Raw genomic sequence first — 20,243 nt, forward strand, 5'->3', positions numbered from 1 at the left:
AGTTCAAAGTAGTTCATGCACTACTTTGGTCCAACTTTCATGCAACTTGAGGGCCATAGACTTCAATGCTAACCCTCAACAGTTGCATGAAAGTCGTACCTGTATGTTATACAATGCAACAGTTGTCCATTATTACTGGTCAAAGCCAAAGTCGTATCCAAGTTGTACTTATTCAAAGTTGCAATCCAAAGTTGGCGCAACTTTGGAGTCGTACAAGTGTGAATAGAGCCTACGCTTTGACAATAAAACCTATGGGCTTAAATTGGTTACTCTGCACAGCTGCACCAGTTTTAATAATTCTCTCCCTAAGGGTCTTTGAGCTCCCTGATGTCTCCTCTGCCCTTGACTTAAGCTAAGTAAGCACAGATTGGGCTTGATTAACTGCTTCCCAGGCTTCAGTAGTCAGGGATTGACTGCTCTGTGACTGTGAGTAACTGACCTTGCTGCTTCCAGGGTCATTCATCAGAGGAGATTGGGTAGTAGAGCCACATTTTTACCCCCTCCCCAACCTTAAGCTGGAAAGGCAGTAGGTTGTACACATGCCACAGTAGAAATGCTTTGTGACCTATCTCTTCTTTACCACCTGTCAAATGCCTCTGAAAAGTGATCCACCCCAAATCGCATTTTAGCGGGTTGGTAAGGTCTGCCTCAATTGTGAACGTGGCCTTAGAAGTGGAATTAACATCAATTATTCTTTTTGCAGGTCGCGAGGAAGACAAAGTGAAGTACATTCAGCAGTACCTAGAAGCTGCTGGGCTTTTTAGGGATTTCCGCAATACAGAGCAGGACCCAGACTTTACACAGGTCAGATTTTGTAAGATACATATGACAAACTTTGAAACAAATACAACCCCAAATCCAAAAAAGTTGGAACGCTGTGTAAAGCCTACATAGAAACCGAATGCAATGATTTTGTAAATCTCATAAACCCATATTTTATTCACAATAGAGAATAGAAAGCCTATCAAATGTTTAAACTGAGAAAATGTACCATTTTTAAGAAATAAATATTTTTTTTTTTTAAATGAGCTTTGGTCCAGAGAAGACAGTGGGGTTTCTGGATTATGTTAAGATATGGCTTCTTCTTTGAATGACAGTGCTTTAACTTGCGTTTTTGGATGGCACGGTCTTCATAGACAATGATCTTTGGAAATATTCCTAACCCCATGCAGTGATGTCTATCACAGAATCATACCTGTGTGTGTGTGTGTGTGTGTGTGTGTGTGTGTGTGTGTGTGTTTGTGTTTTTTTTTTTTTTTTTTTTTTAATAAAAATAAGGTATATTGTTGTAAATGGTACATCACAAAACATAGTCCTAAAAAAACAAAGCGTACAAAAACATAAAATGTTGTACACGGTGACCTTAAACACATCATGAGGCATCATTGGTATAAGGTACAGCTCCAATATGAAAAGGTAGAAAAATTGAAGTCACATGCATCTGCACAGATATGCACAAACAGAATAAAATGACAACATAAACAAAATAGTGCCTAATAGGCTATGGCAGTGCCAGGGGTACAGTGAAAAAATAAGAACAATCAGCACAGACCCCCCCCGTCATTGGAGCTCTTCCTGTTTACCACATGATCAGCCGTGTCCAATCAGGGCTGATCATGATGTAAAGAGTCTCCGTCAGAGACACTTTACCTAGATCACAGTTGTGGTGTGTCAGACTGACAAGCCGCAACAACGATCGCCGCGACGGGCGCACGGCAGCTTGTTATCCGGATCACGTCATATGATGTCTGGTCAGGATATTGCAACCACTTTGCTGCCGTTATTCTGCTATATGGTGGGTGGCAAGTGGTTAAAGTCGTTGCAATTTTACGTGGAAATATTTTGCTGAAATTGTTCGACAATTTTTAGATTCGACTTTTCACAGATTGATGAATTTCTGCCAATCTTTACTTCTGAGACACTCTGGGTATAAAAAGAGCATCTTATAGAGTCAATCATGTTACTGACCTAACTAAATTATTTGCAAAATGTTCTTCCAGCTCTTCTCTGTTAATACAACCTACTTTGCCAGCTTTTTGCCCTGTCCCAACTTTTTTGAGACCTGTTGCTGCCATCAATTTCAAAATTAACTAACTTTTTTCTTTAAATAGTACATTTTCCCAGTTTAAACATTTTGATATGTTTTCTATTGTGAATAAAATATTACTTTGAAAATCATTGCATTCTGTATTTTTGTAGATTTCACACAGCATCCAAATGTTTTTGGGATTGGGGTGGTAGGAAGTAAACAGCTTATAATACTTGCATAAAATGTATTCATTTAAAGATGCTTTATACTAAAGTCAACTTGTCCTGTACAGTTAAGCTGGCCTTACACCTGTGAGATTTCGTTTGAAAGATTTTGTTTTTAAAATAGTTTTTTCCATTATCTAATAAGAGATAAAGAGACCTGAATAGGTTTCAACCAGAATGAGCAAAAAAAAAAAAAAAAATCCAAGGATAAGGATAGAAAAGTTTTTTGCTGGGTCTAATGGGAACAAACACATTTCTAATCATTGAATTTGCTCCCAGCCAAGGAAAAATGGTAACTAGTCTTGTGTGCGTGTACTTGTCAAAGTGAATCCGGAAATAGAATATTTATTCTCTGAAAATCATGACATCAACGTGGTTTTTGAAAGAAAAAACATTTGAAGTTAGTTTGTGTAGTATTACTCTGTAAAAGCCAGGGTAATCCAAAGTTACACCCACCTCTCCATCCTTGCCTACCTATCAACCTTCTGCCAGTGCAGTGCTTGTTGGGAAATAGTAGTTTGAAGGACCACAGTCTGCACATCTCATTTACTATGCATTTTCTGAAAGCAACTAATGCACTATGAGTTCATTTACAAAAATTATATTTAGAGGAGTTTTTTATCTAATAAGCTCAAATTCAGCAATGACCTGTTCCTTTTTATTGAGTGCCTGGAGTTTTGCTGCAACCTTTTGATTTTCTTCCACTAATCATTACAAACCGCTAAATTCAAATTGTACTTGCCAATCAAAACCAGTTCGATTTAGCAACACTGAAGCCATTGCAATAGGAGATGGGCTATGTTTTGCTGTGGTTACTAAACGGTTCTGCATGTATTGTTCTGTTGAATAAGGATGATTATGTTCAGCTCTGATAAAATATTCTTGTCAATGCAGGTGGTAGAGTTGGACCTCGGCACAGTGGTGCCTTGCTGCAGTGGACCAAAGAGACCCCAGGATAAAGTATCTGTTTCTGACATGAAAACTGACTTTGAAAGTTGTCTGGGAGCCAAGGTGAGATAGACTGGGCAGTACTACCAGATTATCAGAAACAGGGATGATATTTTTTAATTCTTTTTCCCCATAGTTACTATGACTAAATCAGAAAGCTTAAAAAATTCAGACTCCGCTCATTCAAAGTATCTACAATACACATACTGTGTATAGAAAAATATATAGCACCAAAGATTAACGCATATATAAATGTAATCAGTGTTTTTCATTTTGAAAGAACTAAAAATATTACTAAAAGAATCAATGGAATACATTGCGCACAATTTTCTGATTGAATAATGTCGCCAATCCACAATATTCGCCAACATATATTATATGGTCATATGATTAAAAGCAAGTATAACAGCAAAGTTCTATGCTTGTGTGAGAGACTAAGCTCATGGACTGCCCTCTTTGCTTTTGGACTGTGCAATAGCTTGGTCCCTCAAACAAGAGGTGCAGTTTTACTGCTCTTTGTGGGTGTGAAATGCATTATACAACTTTTGTGAACCCTGTAATTGAATGGGTCATGTAGACCATGCTATGTTCCTGTTATGTTTTGGTGAATGTTGCGATTTGGAGACATAATGCACTAGTAAAGTAAATCATAAAGCTTATCCAAATCCGCAGTTGAAATGGGTATATAATAACCAAACACAGTACACTAACCGCTGTGATTACCTTTCAGCCAAATGTTTCATCCTACTGTTTCTGTAATGCTTATTATTCTATAATTTACATGCGAGTGCATTTCCCTTCATAGTCCAAAGCTATAGATAGCACAAGAGATGGGTAATTACTGAATCGATAAGGCAAAGCAAAATGGTCCCAGCAACAAAAATCACTGGGACAAATGCAGCACTCGGAGGGCAGTTCCTGGGAGATGTATAAACAAACGGAGAGCGCCACTCTGAATGCAGCATGTCACATTAACAAGTTTATCCAGACAAGAAGCAACTCACGTTTAGGAAGAAAAAAAAGCACTTTTCACACCCACCAAGAATCGGGATAGCCACTTTCTCAAGAGGATGTATGGAGTCCAAGGGATCGATCCGCTGCTCCACCTGGGTGAGGGACCACCAAAATACTGTGTTTCTGAGAGCCAGAAATCCTCCCAATACCACAGGCCGTTGGGCATCGGTGGCCTGGAATGACGTCAGCACCTGGGGAAGGACAGGAGCATGGCTAACGCGTTTCGGAGCCTCCCAATTCCTTTCTTAAAGCTTGATTGGGCTCCAGCAGTCAGCCTCTATTTGTAGTGGACAGTCAGTTTACACAGAGGTGGTACGTGGGCCCAAGAGGAATGGCCAGGGGAAGTGATGGACAGTGTGGGATTGATATGGAACTGCCTCATCGGCCAATTCCGCATATGTGCATATATACAAATATTATAATAAATGTAGTGTTACATTGCAGCAAGGACATAAGAGAATAAAAACAATCCATAGTGTTGGCATAACATCATAATTCTAAACCATTATTAAAAAATGTTAATATATATATAGTTGATCTCATAAGTTTACATAGCCTGGCAGAATTTATGATTTCTTTGACATTTTTCAGAGAATATGAATGATAACACAAAAACATTTCTTTCACTCATGGTTAGTGTTTGGCTGAAGCCATTTATTATCAATCAACTGTGTTTACTCTTTTGAAATCATAATCACAACAGAAACTACCCAATTGACCCTGAGCAAAAGTTTACATGCACACAAGTTGACATAAAGGGGTTTGAATGGCTATTAAAGGTAACCATCCTTACCTGTGATCTGCTTATTTGTAATTAGTGTGTGTGTATATAAGGTCTATGAGTTTCTGGACTCTTGACATACCCTTGCATCTTTCATCCAGTGCTGCACTGATGTTTCTGGATTCTGAGTAATGGGGAAAGCAAAAGAATTGTCAAAGGATCTGCAGGAAAAGGTAGTTGTTGCAAATGCCACAGAGTATCCTGCTTACAATAGGCCAAACAGCACAGAGACGAGCCTCAAACCTTCTGGCACAAAGTCATTTGGAATGATGAGGAAAATTGTTTGGGATGCAAAGAAAAACCCACAAACAACTTCAAGTGAAATACAGGACTCTGAAAACATGTGGTGTGGCTGTTTCCAGATGCACAATAAGGAGGCACTTGAAGAAAGATTGGCTGCATGGTCGAGTTGCCAGAAGAAAGCCATTACTATGCAAATGCCACAAAGTATTCCACTTACAATACGCCAAATAGCACAGAGACAAGCCTCAAACCTTCTGGCACAAAATCATTTGGAGTGATGAGACCAAAATTGAGCTTTTTGGCCACAACCATAAATGCTTCATTTGGAGTGGTCAACAAGGCATATGAGGAAAGGTACACAATTCCTACTGTGAAACAGAGGTGGATCGCTGATGTTTTGGGGATGTGTGAGCTACAAAGGCACAGGAAATTTGGTCAAAATTGATGGCAAGATGAATGCAGTATGTTATCAAAAAATACTGGAGGAACATTTGCATTCATCAGCCAGGTAGCTGTGCATAGGACGTAGTTGGACATTCCAACATGACAATGATCCAAAATACAAGGCCAAGGTTGACCTGTCATTGGCTACAGCAGAATAAAGTGAAGGTTCTGGAGTGGCCATCTCAGTCTCCTGACCTCGATAACACTGAGCCACTCTGGGGAGATCGCAAACCTGCAGTTAATGTAAGACAGCCCAAGAATTTACAGGAACTGGAGGCTTTTTGCCAAGAGGAATGGGCAGCTTTACCATCTGAGAAGATAAAGGGCCTCATCCAGAAATACCACAAAAGACTTCAAGCTCTCATTGATGTTAAAGGGGGCAATACACGGTATTAAGAACTGGGGTGTGTAAACTTTTGTTTAGGGTCATTTGGCTAGTTTCTGTTGTGATTATGATTTAAAAAGAGTAAACACAGTTGATTGATAATAAATGGTTTCAGCCAAACACTAACCGTGAGTGAAAGAAAAGTTTTTGTGTTATCATTTATATTCTCTGAAAAATGGCCAAGAAATCATAAATTCTGCCAGGGTATGTAAACTTATGAGCAGGACTGTGCATGTATGTGTGTATGTATATATGTATCTATGTATATATATTTAAATATTTTATTTTGCCAAGAACCTAAACCCCATAATAAAAATGTACTATTGCAGCTTACCAGTCCTTGGGTATGGTGGTTGCATCAGTTTTCATTTCTCAGGCTAAGAAAGCGAAAATACATGATGGTCTTGCCAATGCACATTGGTCTTTATCCCTTTCTGTGAGCTTAAAAGAGAAATTTCTTTTTATGTCCACTATTCCCTTCAACTGCCATGTAGTGGAGAGGAACGACCATGGCTGCCTCCATAGATATAATGGAGACAAGAGTGTAGTCATGAAGGAACAGAAATATGTTATTGACAAGACTGGCAGGTGAAAATAAAGGAAAAAAGGCCTGACAATGTAAACTAATGCAACCACCACATCGAAGGGCTGATAAGCTGCAATAGATTACATTTTTGTTTTTGAGTTTAGATCTCTTTTATGTCCATCCTGAGCTGATCGTCCTGTTTTTTTCCACCTTGAACCTATAATACAATCTTCCTTCGACTTTACAGAGAATACTGTTCCCTTATGGCAAACAGAAATCCGCCTTGTCTTGGAAGTAGTCAGGGATATGTAGGGATTTGGTAATAACTTGAAATATCGTTCACATCGTTTAATTGTGATCAGATTCCATACAAGATACCTTGAATCAATAAGTATCTATATTTTCAGATCCTTTATAAAATCTTTAGGCTGTCATGAATGTATAAGCCCTGGTTCACACCATTGCGGCTTTGGAATCGCAGTACTTCAGCACAATTTCTAAGACACAGACCAGTGAGATTTGCACCTCCGATTTCATTGCGGCGTGTGACTTTGTTTACAAGAAATCTATGCAAGTCGCAATGAAATTGAAAGGTTCCTGAACTAATTTTTTCCAAAGCTGCTGCAAGATGAGTTGCAGCAATTTGAACGGTTCCATTGCTGGCAGTGGGGTGCAACTTTTTATGCGATTTGGAGCTGTCAAATCGCATGACAAATTGCACTGGTGTAAACAAGGGCTTACACATCATAAAGCTGATTAATCAATTGTGCTCATTGCAGTTTTTTTTTTTTTTCTGTTACAGCAAGGCTTTAAGGGTTTTCAGATACCTCAGGGACACCATAATGACAAAGTTAAATTCTCCTATCAAGATGTTGATTATGAGCTCAACCATGGTTCTGTTGTCATAGCTGCTATCACGAGCTGCACAAACACCAGCAACCCTTCTGTTATGCTGGGTGCAGGTGAGTTTCATGGGCCTGTGTTCATAGGTGCTAACTGCATTGCAGGTAAATGTGGTGAGAGTGAAGCTGCAGTGAGGAAAGTATCAAACACGAGACTCTTATTTTATGACATATTAAAACCAAAATACATTTTATGGAAAACGTATAATCTAGTGCAGCGCTGTAAACACTCAACAGAAAAATAACAGTGACCAGTATATGTGCTCAGGTTCAAATTCAAATGTGATATAATTCAAAATAACATAATCCACGTCCGTGAAGCATAAATGTCCCCTTGTACTGTAGATCAATAAATATTCTGTGATATAAATCAAAATCTGCGGCTGCTGGGCGTGGCTTAGCAATGGCCGAGTAAAGACGTGTACTGCAGGAGCTCCCGGCCTAAACCGATCCTAACCGGCCAAACAAACGACCTGCTGCGTTGATGGAAACGGAATGAGCACCTCTAAAGGATACAGAACCAGAGCGATTACAAGAGGGACACGAACACCGACCACACAGCTCGGCATCCAGAGGTACCTGAGAGACAAACAAGAACTATCCCAGGGTGCCATTGCAACCTCTCCGCATGTTCCCCACGCTGTGAGAGACTCTACCAACCCCACTATGTCACGGGCACCTTCCCTGAAAATATTGGCAGACCCTGGTCCACACATGGGGACCCCGATGGTGTTCAGATCGGGATCCGCTGACCCCACACAAGGCCAATCTCGTCTGGAAGACGACCTCCGTACCATGCTACAGGCCCTCCCCACGAGGGCAGATATTGAAGCACTAATCCAGCGGGTGGAGGAGGCCCATGGTAGAGACATACAAGAAATCAAAGCAGACCTACAAACAATCGATCATCGGGTGACCACCGGAGAGAGCCTAACCTCCGCCTTGGAATCACGGGTATTATCTCTGGAGCAAGCACATGAATCCCATGGCAGGGAACTCCAAGAGATGCAACTCCACTTAGAAGAAATGGAGGACCGCAGCTGCCTCAACAACCTGAGGCTGCGAGGGATCCCAGAAGCCACAGAATCCGAGAACCTAGCGGTGAAGGTCACAGTATATTTCACCGGCTGCTGGAAACCCCACCACCCACCTTGGAGATTGACAGGGTCCATCGTGCGCTAGGGCTGAAGTCTACGGATCCTGCAAGGCCCCGAGATGTCCTGTGCCGCCTGCATCGATATGCCCAAAAAGAAGTCATCCTGCGTGCCGCCTGGGGAAAACGGCGATTTAGAATTCGATGGCGCCCACATACAGATATTACCGGACATTTCCAGAGCCACGCTACAAAGACGAGCTATGCTGAAACCAGCACTGGAGGCAGCCAGACAACAAGGCTGCACGTACAGATGGGGGTACCCCTTAGCAGTCATGTTCTGTTCAAACCAATCCGCCTTCACGTTGCGATCACCATCGGACCTCCCTGCCTTTTTTACCTTCCTGGGGTTGGACCCGGTTCCAGTGCCGAATTGGCTAATGAAGATACCAAGGCCGACGGGCCGATCGGGCCCGGTGGCAGCGGGATCCGGCCGGAATCCCCGCTCTCAGAGGCGCCGAGGAAGATCTCGATCCTCCACTGATAGCAGATCGCGTGAGTCGTAAACAAATAACCTTCCTAGACTCTGTACTATGCAGGGATTTACTGGCTTTACCAATGAAGTATATTCAGTGTTATCCCCAGTATTTGTCTCCCACCTGAGTTATACCTGTTTCGGTTAAATGACCCACCACCTCGTCAAACTTATTGCCGATACCCAGCGAGAGACGGTTACGCCTCCAATTGGATCCGGGTAGACTGCATTGCTGCTGTACTGGAGCTAACCACCCCATTAATTTATGTAGCTCTACTGGAAGAAACTTCTATCCAGTCTGAGGGACGGTCCTACACCCTCTGTTACATCTCCTGAAGACCCCGGGGTACTGGTAGGACACTGTTACGGTTACCTTTACACACTTTGACGAGACTTATGTTGCCCGGAGATGCCCCGAGGAGAGATAAACTTGACAAAGAGTTGTCTAACACATCACCACCCCCTCCCTATTCAGCAAAACTCCGGTGGTGACGTGCTACGAGTTCCCCAACTTACGCACAAGTGATACTCCAGCCACTTCAGCAGCTCCTTTGCAACCAAACATGGACGGTAGACCGGGGTGGTCTTTTATAGCGATCCTGGACATATTAGACAAGATCAACCGGAGGACGTAGACCAGTCAACTATGGACTTTAGGAACTTGCAGCGTCAGTCTATCTATACACTACTTGCCAGCACAATGGATGTTTAAACACCTATATGTCTGTTGGTAAGGACGCTTTACACCGGTTTATTTTGAATGACTTTAGTTATGTAACTTCTGCCAGGATATACATATAAGCATTCTTTACTCAGCGGCCAAAGGCAGGGGTGTACTGGAGGGGAGTGTATGCCGGATATAAGAGCTAGCGCCTTAATCTAGCAGTTTTTCAGGGGGGATTAGGCAGAATAGTACAGAGCAGAAGGGCGTAAGTCTGTGAAGGGTGGTAAAAATCGGCACAACCCAGATACACCAGGGGAGGGGGAGGTGGAGAGATGCCAGGGACATACTCTATTAGTATACCTCTCCTCCTGCTACCAACCCTTATTCTGAAAGGGGACTGCGAGGGTAAATTGAGAGATTGCACAGCAGACCTACTGTCTTTCGTTTAGAGGTGTGGGTCGGGAACTGGTGGTTTTAATGGGGATGACACAATTTGCAGACCCTCCCTGCAGAGTTAACATGTTTGATAGATTAATCGCAATAGAAATGCTGTTAATGAATATGGTTTCTGTTTCCTTTCTTGAAGAATTTCATCAGTAACACCTGTAAACTAATGCCTGTTGAACTCCATATGCCCAGAACGGGCTGGGAGGGGTCTGGTTGACACCTGGGAGCTTCCCAAGGCCCTTGCTGACCAAACTCCCACTTAGGCCTGCGCTCATCACTCAGGTTTTCCTGAAGAGCGTATAAGCAAAATTTTGCTATTACCTTAGAATTCACTTAGAGGGACACACACCCTCATGTTATTCTTTCTTCTTTTTTCTTTTTCTATCTTTTTCTAACCACACCCTCCCCCCTTTACCACACTACCCCTCTTTTTTTTTTACCCTGTCATCCGCGATCATGGACGAAATTAAAATTGTCACCTTGAACGCCAAAGGCCTCAACGTCCCTGAAAAACGCCGAATGCTACAAAATGACATGAAATGTATGAAGGCAGACATCGTTCTATTACAGGAGACACACTTTCGGGAAAATGCTTTTCCTATCTTGAAAAATAGGTACTACCCGACAGTATACCACTCGACGTATACGGAGGCCAAGTCTAGAGGGGTTTCCATCCAGATTTCTGCCAGAATCCCATGGTCCATGACAGATATAAAGACAGACCCGATGGGTAGATTTCTTTTCCTTAAGGGAATGATAGGAGAGACTAAAGTGACTATTGCCAATCTATACGCCCCAAACTGTCATCAAGAGGTCTTCATCAAACATCTGAAACTTCTCCAAACCTTCTCAGAAGGTCAACTTATTGTTGGTGGAGACCTTAATATCCCCCTTATTCCTATGGAAGATACCTCGACGGGAACATCCTCCACATCTAGGGGTACACACAAAATAATTCACTCAGTGTTACATGACACACAACTGATAGATGCATGGCGCCTTTTCCACCCTGGAGAACGAGATTACACGTTTCTCTCCTGCCCACATCACTCGTATTCGCGAATAGACTACCTCATGATACCCCATGGACAATTACAGGCAATCAGAGATACTAGTATAGGCTCCATTACATGGTCTGACCACGCCCCGGTCACGATGCGATATGCTCTGACTGATTTTCACAGGGGACAAAGAAAGCCTTGGAGACTGAATGAGAGTCTATTACAAGATCCGGAGATAGTAGCTGACGTGACAAAAGAAATTTCAAATTACTTTCAAGTAAACCACACCCCAGACTGTGACGCGGGCCTAATATGGGAAGCGCACAAAGCCGTGATTCGAGGCATCCTGATAAAACATGGGGCTAGACTGAAAAAATTACGGACGGAACAAATGACCGTAATGATTAACAAATTACAGACATTAGAAAAAGCACATAAACAGAACCCTTCTAGACAATTAGGCGCTCAGCTGGACATGATACGTACGCAAATTATGGAACTACTCCAATTCAAAGCTAAAGCAGCGTTGCAAATTTCCAGGAAGAAAATATATGAATCCGGAAACAAATGCGGTAGACTGCTAGCGCAATCCTTACAAGCACAAAAGACAGCATCCTATATACCACACTTAACCTCACAAGCGGGCCATAGAATATCTCTACCCCAACAAATTACAAATGAATTTAAATCTTATTACGAGAAATTATATAATATACCTGCATCACAGCCAACGACAGAACAGATGACGGAATACCTGACTAATTCCCTAATGCCTACCCTGACGACTGATACAAGAGTATTATTAGAGGAACCTATCACATTGCCAGAGTTGCAAGTAGCAATTAAAAACACTAAGCCAGGGAAAGCCCCAGGTCCTGACGGCCTTACAATTCAATATTACAAAGCTCTTTTACCTTCTCTGGGAAATCACTTGATCGAACTGTTCAATAATCACACAGAAGGGAGATTTGTTTCATAGCTCCACACTACAGGCCCAGATATCGGTCATTCCAAAAGAAGGGAAAGATCTGACCCAATGCGGGAGCTACCGCCCAATTTCCTTGCTTAATACTGACCTCAAACTGTTTACAAAAATAATAGCGACCAGACTACAACAACACCTTCCCCATTTAATACACTTAGATCAGGTGGGCTTTGTACCAAGTAGAGAGGCGAGGGACAACACCATTAAGGTCTTGAACCTACTACACGCAGCTAACCTCACCAAAACACCAAGTGTATTTATAAGCACCGACGCCGAAAAAGCGATTGACCGTGTAAATTGGTCCTTTATGTTTGAAACACTCCGACACGTGGGAATTGGCAATTACATGATGCGTTGGATAAAAGCGATCTACACGACACCGACGGCCAGGGTCAGGGCGAATGGCGTGATCTCAGACCAGTTCCCAATTACTAATGGGACGAGGCAGGGGTGCCCTTTGTCACCCCTTCTTTTTGCACTCTCTCTCGAACCCTTTCTGTGCCACATAAGGCTGAACCCAATATAAGGTGTCTGCGTATGCAGATGACCTCATGTTCTCAATCACGAAACCAACGCTATCCCTCCCAAATCTACTTAAGGAGTTTGATTTATATGGGTCCCTTTCAAATCTGAAGATTAATGTCACCAAATCAGAAGCCATGGGGGTGGGAATACCAAAACTACAGCTTTCGCTTCTCCAATCTAGCTTCAATCTGAAATGGACTAATACATCATTAAAATATCTAGGCACGCACATTCCACAAACCTTGTCCAGGCTATACGAGTTAAATTTCCCACCACTTTTAAAAAAGGTCCAAACACTTCTAAACCAATGGGGCACAGGGCTACACTCCTGGCTGGGACGCTGTAATATACTAAAGATGTCCATACTACCAAAATTTCTCTACCTTATGCAGGCTCTACCTGTAGCTATACCTTTAGCCTATTTTAGGAAAGTACAATCGACTTTTACGACATTCGTCTGGGCCAAACAAAGACCACGACTCTAACAAAATATTAGTCCTGCCCAAACAATACGGCGGACTAGCACTTCCTGATGTTCGCACATACTATCAGGCAATGCACCTGGGGAGGTTAATAGACTGGCGCTGTCATTCTGAAACCAAACTTTGGACCCAGATAGAACAGAAACAAAGCATAGTTCTACTCCGGGGAGCCCCTTGGTGTTGCCCAGCTGTTCCGATAGAGATTAAGAAACATCCTCTAATAGGAAACACCATACAAATCTGTGCTCGTCTTCTATCCCAAGCATCCCTGTCCTCACCAAACTCTCCCTTATACCCAGTATTGGGGAACCCTTTGTTTGCACCAGGCTTACAAGATGTAGTCTTTGAGAGACTAGCTGAGGCAGGTTTTTACCAAGCCTCCCATTTTAGCATTGGAGGACGGTGGAGGACGAGCGCAGAACTTGCTGAACCTACAGGTCTTTACCACCTAGATTTCCTGAGGGCTCTCCAGCTGAGTCATTTCCTCAAATCTATTCAGCCCCCCTCGAATGCCTTACCACTTACCACATTTGAGGACATATGCTCGACTCCGGGGGTATTACCGCATACACTCTCTCTGACATATACCTTACTGAACACTTCCACACCAGACTTTGTACCACCAGGCTTACTTAAATGGGAGAAAGAACTAAACTGTAACTTTAACAGGACCAAAAGACGAAAATTCTTAGATTCACGCACAAATCTTCGATATGCGCCAAGACTCAAGAAACGAACTACAAAATTTTATCACACTGGTATAGAACCCCAACACTCCTACACAAATACTTCCCAACGACATCTGAACTCTGCTGGAGATGCCAAGCAGAAAAAGGGACACTATTACACATATTCTGGTCGTGCTCTAAACTGACGAACTTCTGGCATACAATACAGACGACTATACAGAAATTTACAGACTATAATATTACTAATGACCCAGCATCTTTTCTCTTACATGCATCAAATATACCCACTAAGAGGTATAATAAGTCTGTGCTTCGCCATCTTCTGGACGCAGCTAAAGCTTGCATACCGAAATCCTCAACACCCCCAACTATAGACCTATGGATCAAAAAAGTAGAAGAAATCAAAAGAATGGAAGACCTTATCCACACCACTCAAAACAGACAGGAAAAATTCTCTAAAACATGGCAGTTGTGGAATATGTTCATTTACTCTAGCGAGGGCCAAGCCCTGCGGGAAACCTTAATAACCCACTAACCAACCACATAGTAAATTAATTACTGAGACCCGGACCTTTGACACAAGATAAATGTGCTTACAGCCATGCCTCAGAGAATCCATCAAATACTCCATGATCGCGGAGTACACTTCCCTTCCCCCCCCTCCCCTACCTTTCCACTCCTACTCTCACTCTCACTCTTTCTCTTTTCCTAATCTTAGGGCTCTAATGTAATTTGTGGGGAAAAAGTAGGGAGGGAGCCCGAGGGACTATACCAACTTAACCCACTATACTATAAAGAATATGTAGGGATTCTCTTTCTTATTCTTTTTTGTCTTTTATTTTATCTGTTACCAAAGCGGAGAGACGCCCGATGTTAACGGACATGACCCACAGCGTTATCTTAGTAGTATCGCACAAGGAATAAGAAGTTTTGTTGCTCATTGCAGCAATTGTGATTATCAGGATACTTATATTCATATTACAATAATAACGCTTACTGAATCATATGGTTGTGCTCTGCGCTATGTCTGATAATATGTTAATGTATACTATTTGTATGTTGGTCCATGTGGGCCCCCTTGCCTGTTATAAATAAAAAAAATTTTTTAAAAATCTGCAGCTGCTCAACCACTCCAAACAACGTGCTCGCCTTTTTTAGATGTCCTGCCTATTGTAAAGGTCACAGAACACTTTTTACCCTTTATTGGTGACAAATGGTATCATCTACACCAGGGGTCTCCAAACTGTGGCCCTTTCCTTGCCTTAATCCGGCCCCTGGGGCACTATTCTATCCACTCTCACCAGTAATGGGGCATCATTCTTGTTGCTGACACCAACGATGGGGCACTATTCTTCCAACTGACACCATCAAAAGGGCACAGTTCCTTCCATTGATACCAATGATGGGGCACAATTCTTACCTTTGACACCAATGACGGGGCACTAGTCCTCCTACTAATACCAAAGATATGGTATTGTTTACGCCCACTGGACGCCTGGACATTTTCTACTCTTAAATGGTTCTACTCCAGCCCCCCCAAATTCTAAAGGACAGTAAACTGGCCCTTTGCTTAGAAAGTTTGGAGACCCCTGATCTACACTATCAGACTCCTCTTCATAGGTGATATCACTCAGAAAAAAGAATTCATACACCCCTCTCTGCTTTCCAAAAAAATGCAGCTAATTTTATTAGAGCAGTTAAAACCATGTACACTCACATATACATGTGCATTTCAATCCTTCGTGCACAGAAGTAAAGCGCTTTTCTTTCTATATAAAACTCAAAAAGGAGGAGTTGAATAGTGTGGATGGTACCATTTGCCCCCAATAGAGGGAAAAGGGTTTTGTGGCCTCTATAATAGGCAGGCCTTTTAAAGAAGGCGAGCGCACACGTTTGGTGGCGCGATACACACAAGGTGAAGGTTGAATGAGCAATGATGGATTTTGCTTAATATCACAGAATATTTATTGATCTCCAGCACAAGGGAACATGTATGCATCAAGGATGTGGACAATATAATTTTGAACTTGAGCACATATACTGTTTTTGATTTAATGCCCATAAGGTCACTAAGTTTTTATGTTGAATGTTTACAGCGCTGCATTATATTTATATTTATATTTTTTTTGCTGTATTTGAGAAACATTTTGGCGTAGGTTTAGTTGTTAACGGTATAAACACTAGAGGGCAGCACAGGATTGTTTTACATAATATTGCTATGTTTTATGGAAAGATTTAAACGGGAACAAAGTATTAGTGATATGTGCTATTCTTTATTGTAGAGGAAGTTATTTTTTTCACCCAATACTGCAGAGTGTCTTCTTTTTTAGTAATTTATTAGTTTCCAAGCAAAGAATGTGCATTTCTGAGTAAAACATGTAAATTGTAAAAATTAAAAGAAAATAAGACCTACTTGATGTGTTTTAATGAAAGACCACATAAACTGTTTCTGCAAATTATTTATTATTATTATTATTATTATTCACGATTTATACAGCGCCAACAGTTTACGCAGTGCTTTACAATGTAGAGGGGGGACAGCATAATTACAGTACAGTTCAATACAGAAAGGACAGGAGGGTCCTGCTTGTAGAGCTTACGTTCTAAAGGGAGGGGGCGGTGGTACAAAAGGGCAAATACCTATTCAATGTGCAATTTTCACAATATTCATTCATTTTTCTTTAGAACTTGAATTGTCAGCAGCTTATCTATCTTATGAATTTTATGTGTTAAAGTGGTCGTTAAGCCACTATGTTATGTTTTTATACCATCCCCTCTGTTAGATAACATGTGTCCTATTGCCTGTGCTTTTTAAAAAAAAAAAAAAAAAAAAAGTATGGTGGGGATGGTATAAACCTAACACAGTGGCTTAATGACCACTTTAAGACATAATTCATAAGATAGATAAGCTTCTGACAATTCAAGTTCTATAGAAAAATGAATGAATTTGGTGAAAATTGCACAGTGAATAGGTATTTGCAGAAACCGTTTATGTGGCCTTTTATTAAAACCCTTCAAGTATGTCATATTTTCTTTTAATTAGAACAATTAACATGAGTTTTACTGAGAAATGCACGTTCTTTGCTTGTAAATGAATAAATTACTAAAAGGAGACACTATGCATTGACTCTACAGGAAAGAATAGCACATATCACTGATATCACGTTCCGGTTTAAATCTTTTCATAAAACATAGCAATATTATGTAAAACACTCCTGTGCTGCCCTCTAGTGTTTATACCTTTTAACAACTAGCTTACACCTAATGTTTCTCAAATACAGCAAAAAATATAATGCAGCGCTGTAAACATTCAACATAAAACTTATATTGACCTTATGGGCATTAAATCAATTGAACAGTATATGTGCTCAAGTTCAAATTCATATTTGCAGATACAGTTTACGTTATCTAACAGAGGGGATGGTATAAACATAGTTTTTTTTTTTTTTTTTTTTTTTAGCAGCGGGGAGGAGAGCAGAGCAGCGCTGGTACAAGCTGACAAGCAGGGAGGGCGTTTACAGGGGGGAGGGCAGAACCAGGCAAGATCAGCCAGGAATTTTCAGGTGATACAGGAGGGTAGAATAACAAACACTTTATTGCCTGGTCTACCAGCAGCACATATTTGACATACTTGCCTCTCTGATGCTCCACTGCCGCTTACACCTTTCGGGATTTAAGAAAATACTTGTTCTTCTGGCTATCATATGCTTGTAATTCTCTCACCCTCATTTCCTGTGACAGCACTGGATCTTGTTGATTGGTTTTGTGCTGTCACATGGGGAAACAAGCTTACACAGGGCTTCCTATCATTGCTTCCTCCTGAAGTGGAGCAGGGAGAAGGGAAGTATGTGCTTCTGGGCAGGGGTCCATTAATGCAAGACTGTTTTTTGTCCTGTATGGGCAATACATAGGTTTGCCTTAAAGCAATTGTAAAGTAATCTTTTTTTATTTTAATTTAAAAAATGTTCAAATTACCTGCTCTGTGCAAGGATATTGCACATAGCGGTCTCTTACCTCATCTTTTGGAGTCCCCCTCTTTTCCAAGTGGCTGGCTGAGGGGGCACCCATGCGGGCGCGCTTCCGAGCTGGACTATGTGCGTCTATACACACACAGCTCAGCTCGGCCATGCCTCCCACGCTCTTTTCCCAGGATTTCACTGACCGCAACAGGAGGCTATTGCTCCCGCTGCTCTCGGTGTAGCTTGCGAGTAGGAAGAGGCGAGAGAAGTGCTGAAGCTGGCCACAGCACTGGATCAATAGAGGACTCGGGTAAGTGTTTAAGGGGTAGTAACAGTTAGTTGTAAGGTTTTTTACATTATTGCATAAGTAATGCTTGACAATATTCAGAATATGTACAGAACCTAATCAGTTATTTCATCTGTCATCTATTCTACTCCTAGGATTACTAGCCAAAAAAGCTGTAGAAGCTGGCCTGACAGTGAAACCTTACATCAAGACAAGTTTGTCCCCTGGCAGTGGTGTTGTGACATACTACCTCCGGGACAGTGGGGTTATGCCTTCTCTTTCCACGCTTGGGTAAGATTCTGGAAACCTAGCTTTTTGAAAAATGGGATTTTAAAATAGAAGGTACCACCTATATAAATGTGCAAGGCTTTTTTTTTTTTTTTTTTTTCTCAAAGAAAAGGTGCAGGAACTCACCCCCCTCTCTTGGGTCACACCTGTCTCCACCCCTAGTATCACCCCCTTTCTCCACCCCTACACACCTAGCACTGTCCCCTTTTAAGAACAGGGAACCAAGTATAATTTGTGTGTGTGTGTGGGGGGGGGGGGGTGTATATAACATTAGAAATATCCAGTGCATACCAAAATAAGCTGATGCATTTCCGGATGTGCCCAATGTCCAGGCAGCATTATTGGACATCTCCCTTTCCTGTCAGCAGCATTAATAGACAGCCAGGCAGCCCCTATATTCATCAAGCAGCAACACTGACAGTTTAAATTACCAAAATCAATGTACTTAGTATTCCTCATGCAGTGAAAAGTCAAGAATCTCAGGACACCACACGGCAGCTGTTCCTCACAGGAACATCCGGTCTGCTACAGGGAGAGGCGGCTGAGAGCTCTGCCCTCCAGTCTCTTATGGCTGCAGCCGGCACTATAGGAGCTGTGATTAAGCACTGTTTGTAGTGTGAAACGCATAAGCTTTTTTCCGCTCTGCTGTGACCTGTATTTTAGATGACACTTTTTTGTATAAAAGGCAAAATATTTTTTGGAGTGCGTCTTTCCAGAATTTAAGGTAATTCTCAGTACTCCCACTTTTTTTTTTTTTTTATTTTTTTTATTTGCATAACTACAGTTTCCTCACATTGCTCATACAGAGGGTTGTCATTTTGTCCTGAGGAAATGCTGTGGTCATAGTTCTGCTTCTGAAATAATTTTGTCAATTTTATGTTTTGCATTTATTCAGCACATAATTTTGATTTTCCTGCTCAGATTTGATGTTGTAGGATATGGATGTATGACTTGCATTGGAAACAGTGGGCCCTTACCCGACTCTGTTGTAGAAGCCATTACTCAGGTACAGTATGATATTAACTTCACTCATACACTCTTTATTTTCTTGGTCCATCAAAATCTAAAGGGCCTTCGATATATATTTCAACAAAATGTCTTAAAAATGTGGAGTGCATAATGGGGCAATTTATGCTGATCCAAGTTTTTCAAGGAAACCGTAGGCATGCACTACACTGGAAGAAAAAGGAGCAGCTGTAAGTTAGACTGCAAAAGTAGGCAAAAATATGACCAAGCAGCATAGTATAGACAAAGTTTCATGAAAAAATTGTTAAAGATTGTATGGAATGACATCCATGTAGATATGTCAATACCTTCCAAAATTGAAAATGGCACAAAACATACATACGTGCAATAAAAATAATAAATATAAAATCAATCTCGGTGGTTATTCAGGGTGAGAACAGTTCCCAGTATATCATCTAGTAATGTATAGTTGTAGACATTGATACTAAAATCCAATAAAATTGTAGCAACTTGTTATGGAGACTGGTTTCTGCTTTGGCACAGACCACACCCAACCATTGAGTCAGCGAGTAATAAACTCCCCATATTTCGGGTATTTTCTACCCAATTCTTTATATTCAGTAATGCACTACGCTGGTACATTGGCGTTTCATGTTCTTATTTAAAGGATAAGTTCACCTTTCTGAACATGTTACACCCATATTTAGGATGTAACACACGTTCAGCATCTGACCCCTCACCCCCGCCTCCTTGTGACAGTGAGCTGAGGATGTTCTCCCCTCACCCGCTAACACAATTCAAAGAGAGCGTGGCCGTGTTAGTCTCCA

At 41.5% G+C, this 20,243-nt stretch overlaps 1 protein-coding gene across 4 annotated transcripts in view; it reads left to right on the forward strand.

Annotated features, from left to right (window-relative positions):
* Positions 1–20,243, forward strand: part of ACO1 (aconitase 1) — a 109,186-nt gene that overhangs the window by 67,217 nt on the left and 21,726 nt on the right. For all 4 annotated transcript variants that reach the window (XM_073636750.1, XM_073636756.1, XM_073636730.1 and 1 more), the window contains 5 exons: positions 704–804; positions 3,148–3,264; positions 7,397–7,556; positions 18,318–18,453; positions 19,372–19,456. In XM_073636750.1, coding sequence (XP_073492851.1) covers positions 704–804; positions 3,148–3,264; positions 7,397–7,556; positions 18,318–18,453; positions 19,372–19,456 — 599 coding nt within the window. The remainder of the gene's footprint in view (positions 1–703; positions 805–3,147; positions 3,265–7,396; positions 7,557–18,317; positions 18,454–19,371; positions 19,457–20,243) is intronic.

This window comes from Aquarana catesbeiana, linkage group LG01 (assembly GCF_042186555.1).
Source record: "Aquarana catesbeiana isolate 2022-GZ linkage group LG01, ASM4218655v1, whole genome shotgun sequence".
NCBI lineage: Eukaryota > Metazoa > Chordata > Amphibia > Anura > Ranidae > Aquarana > Aquarana catesbeiana.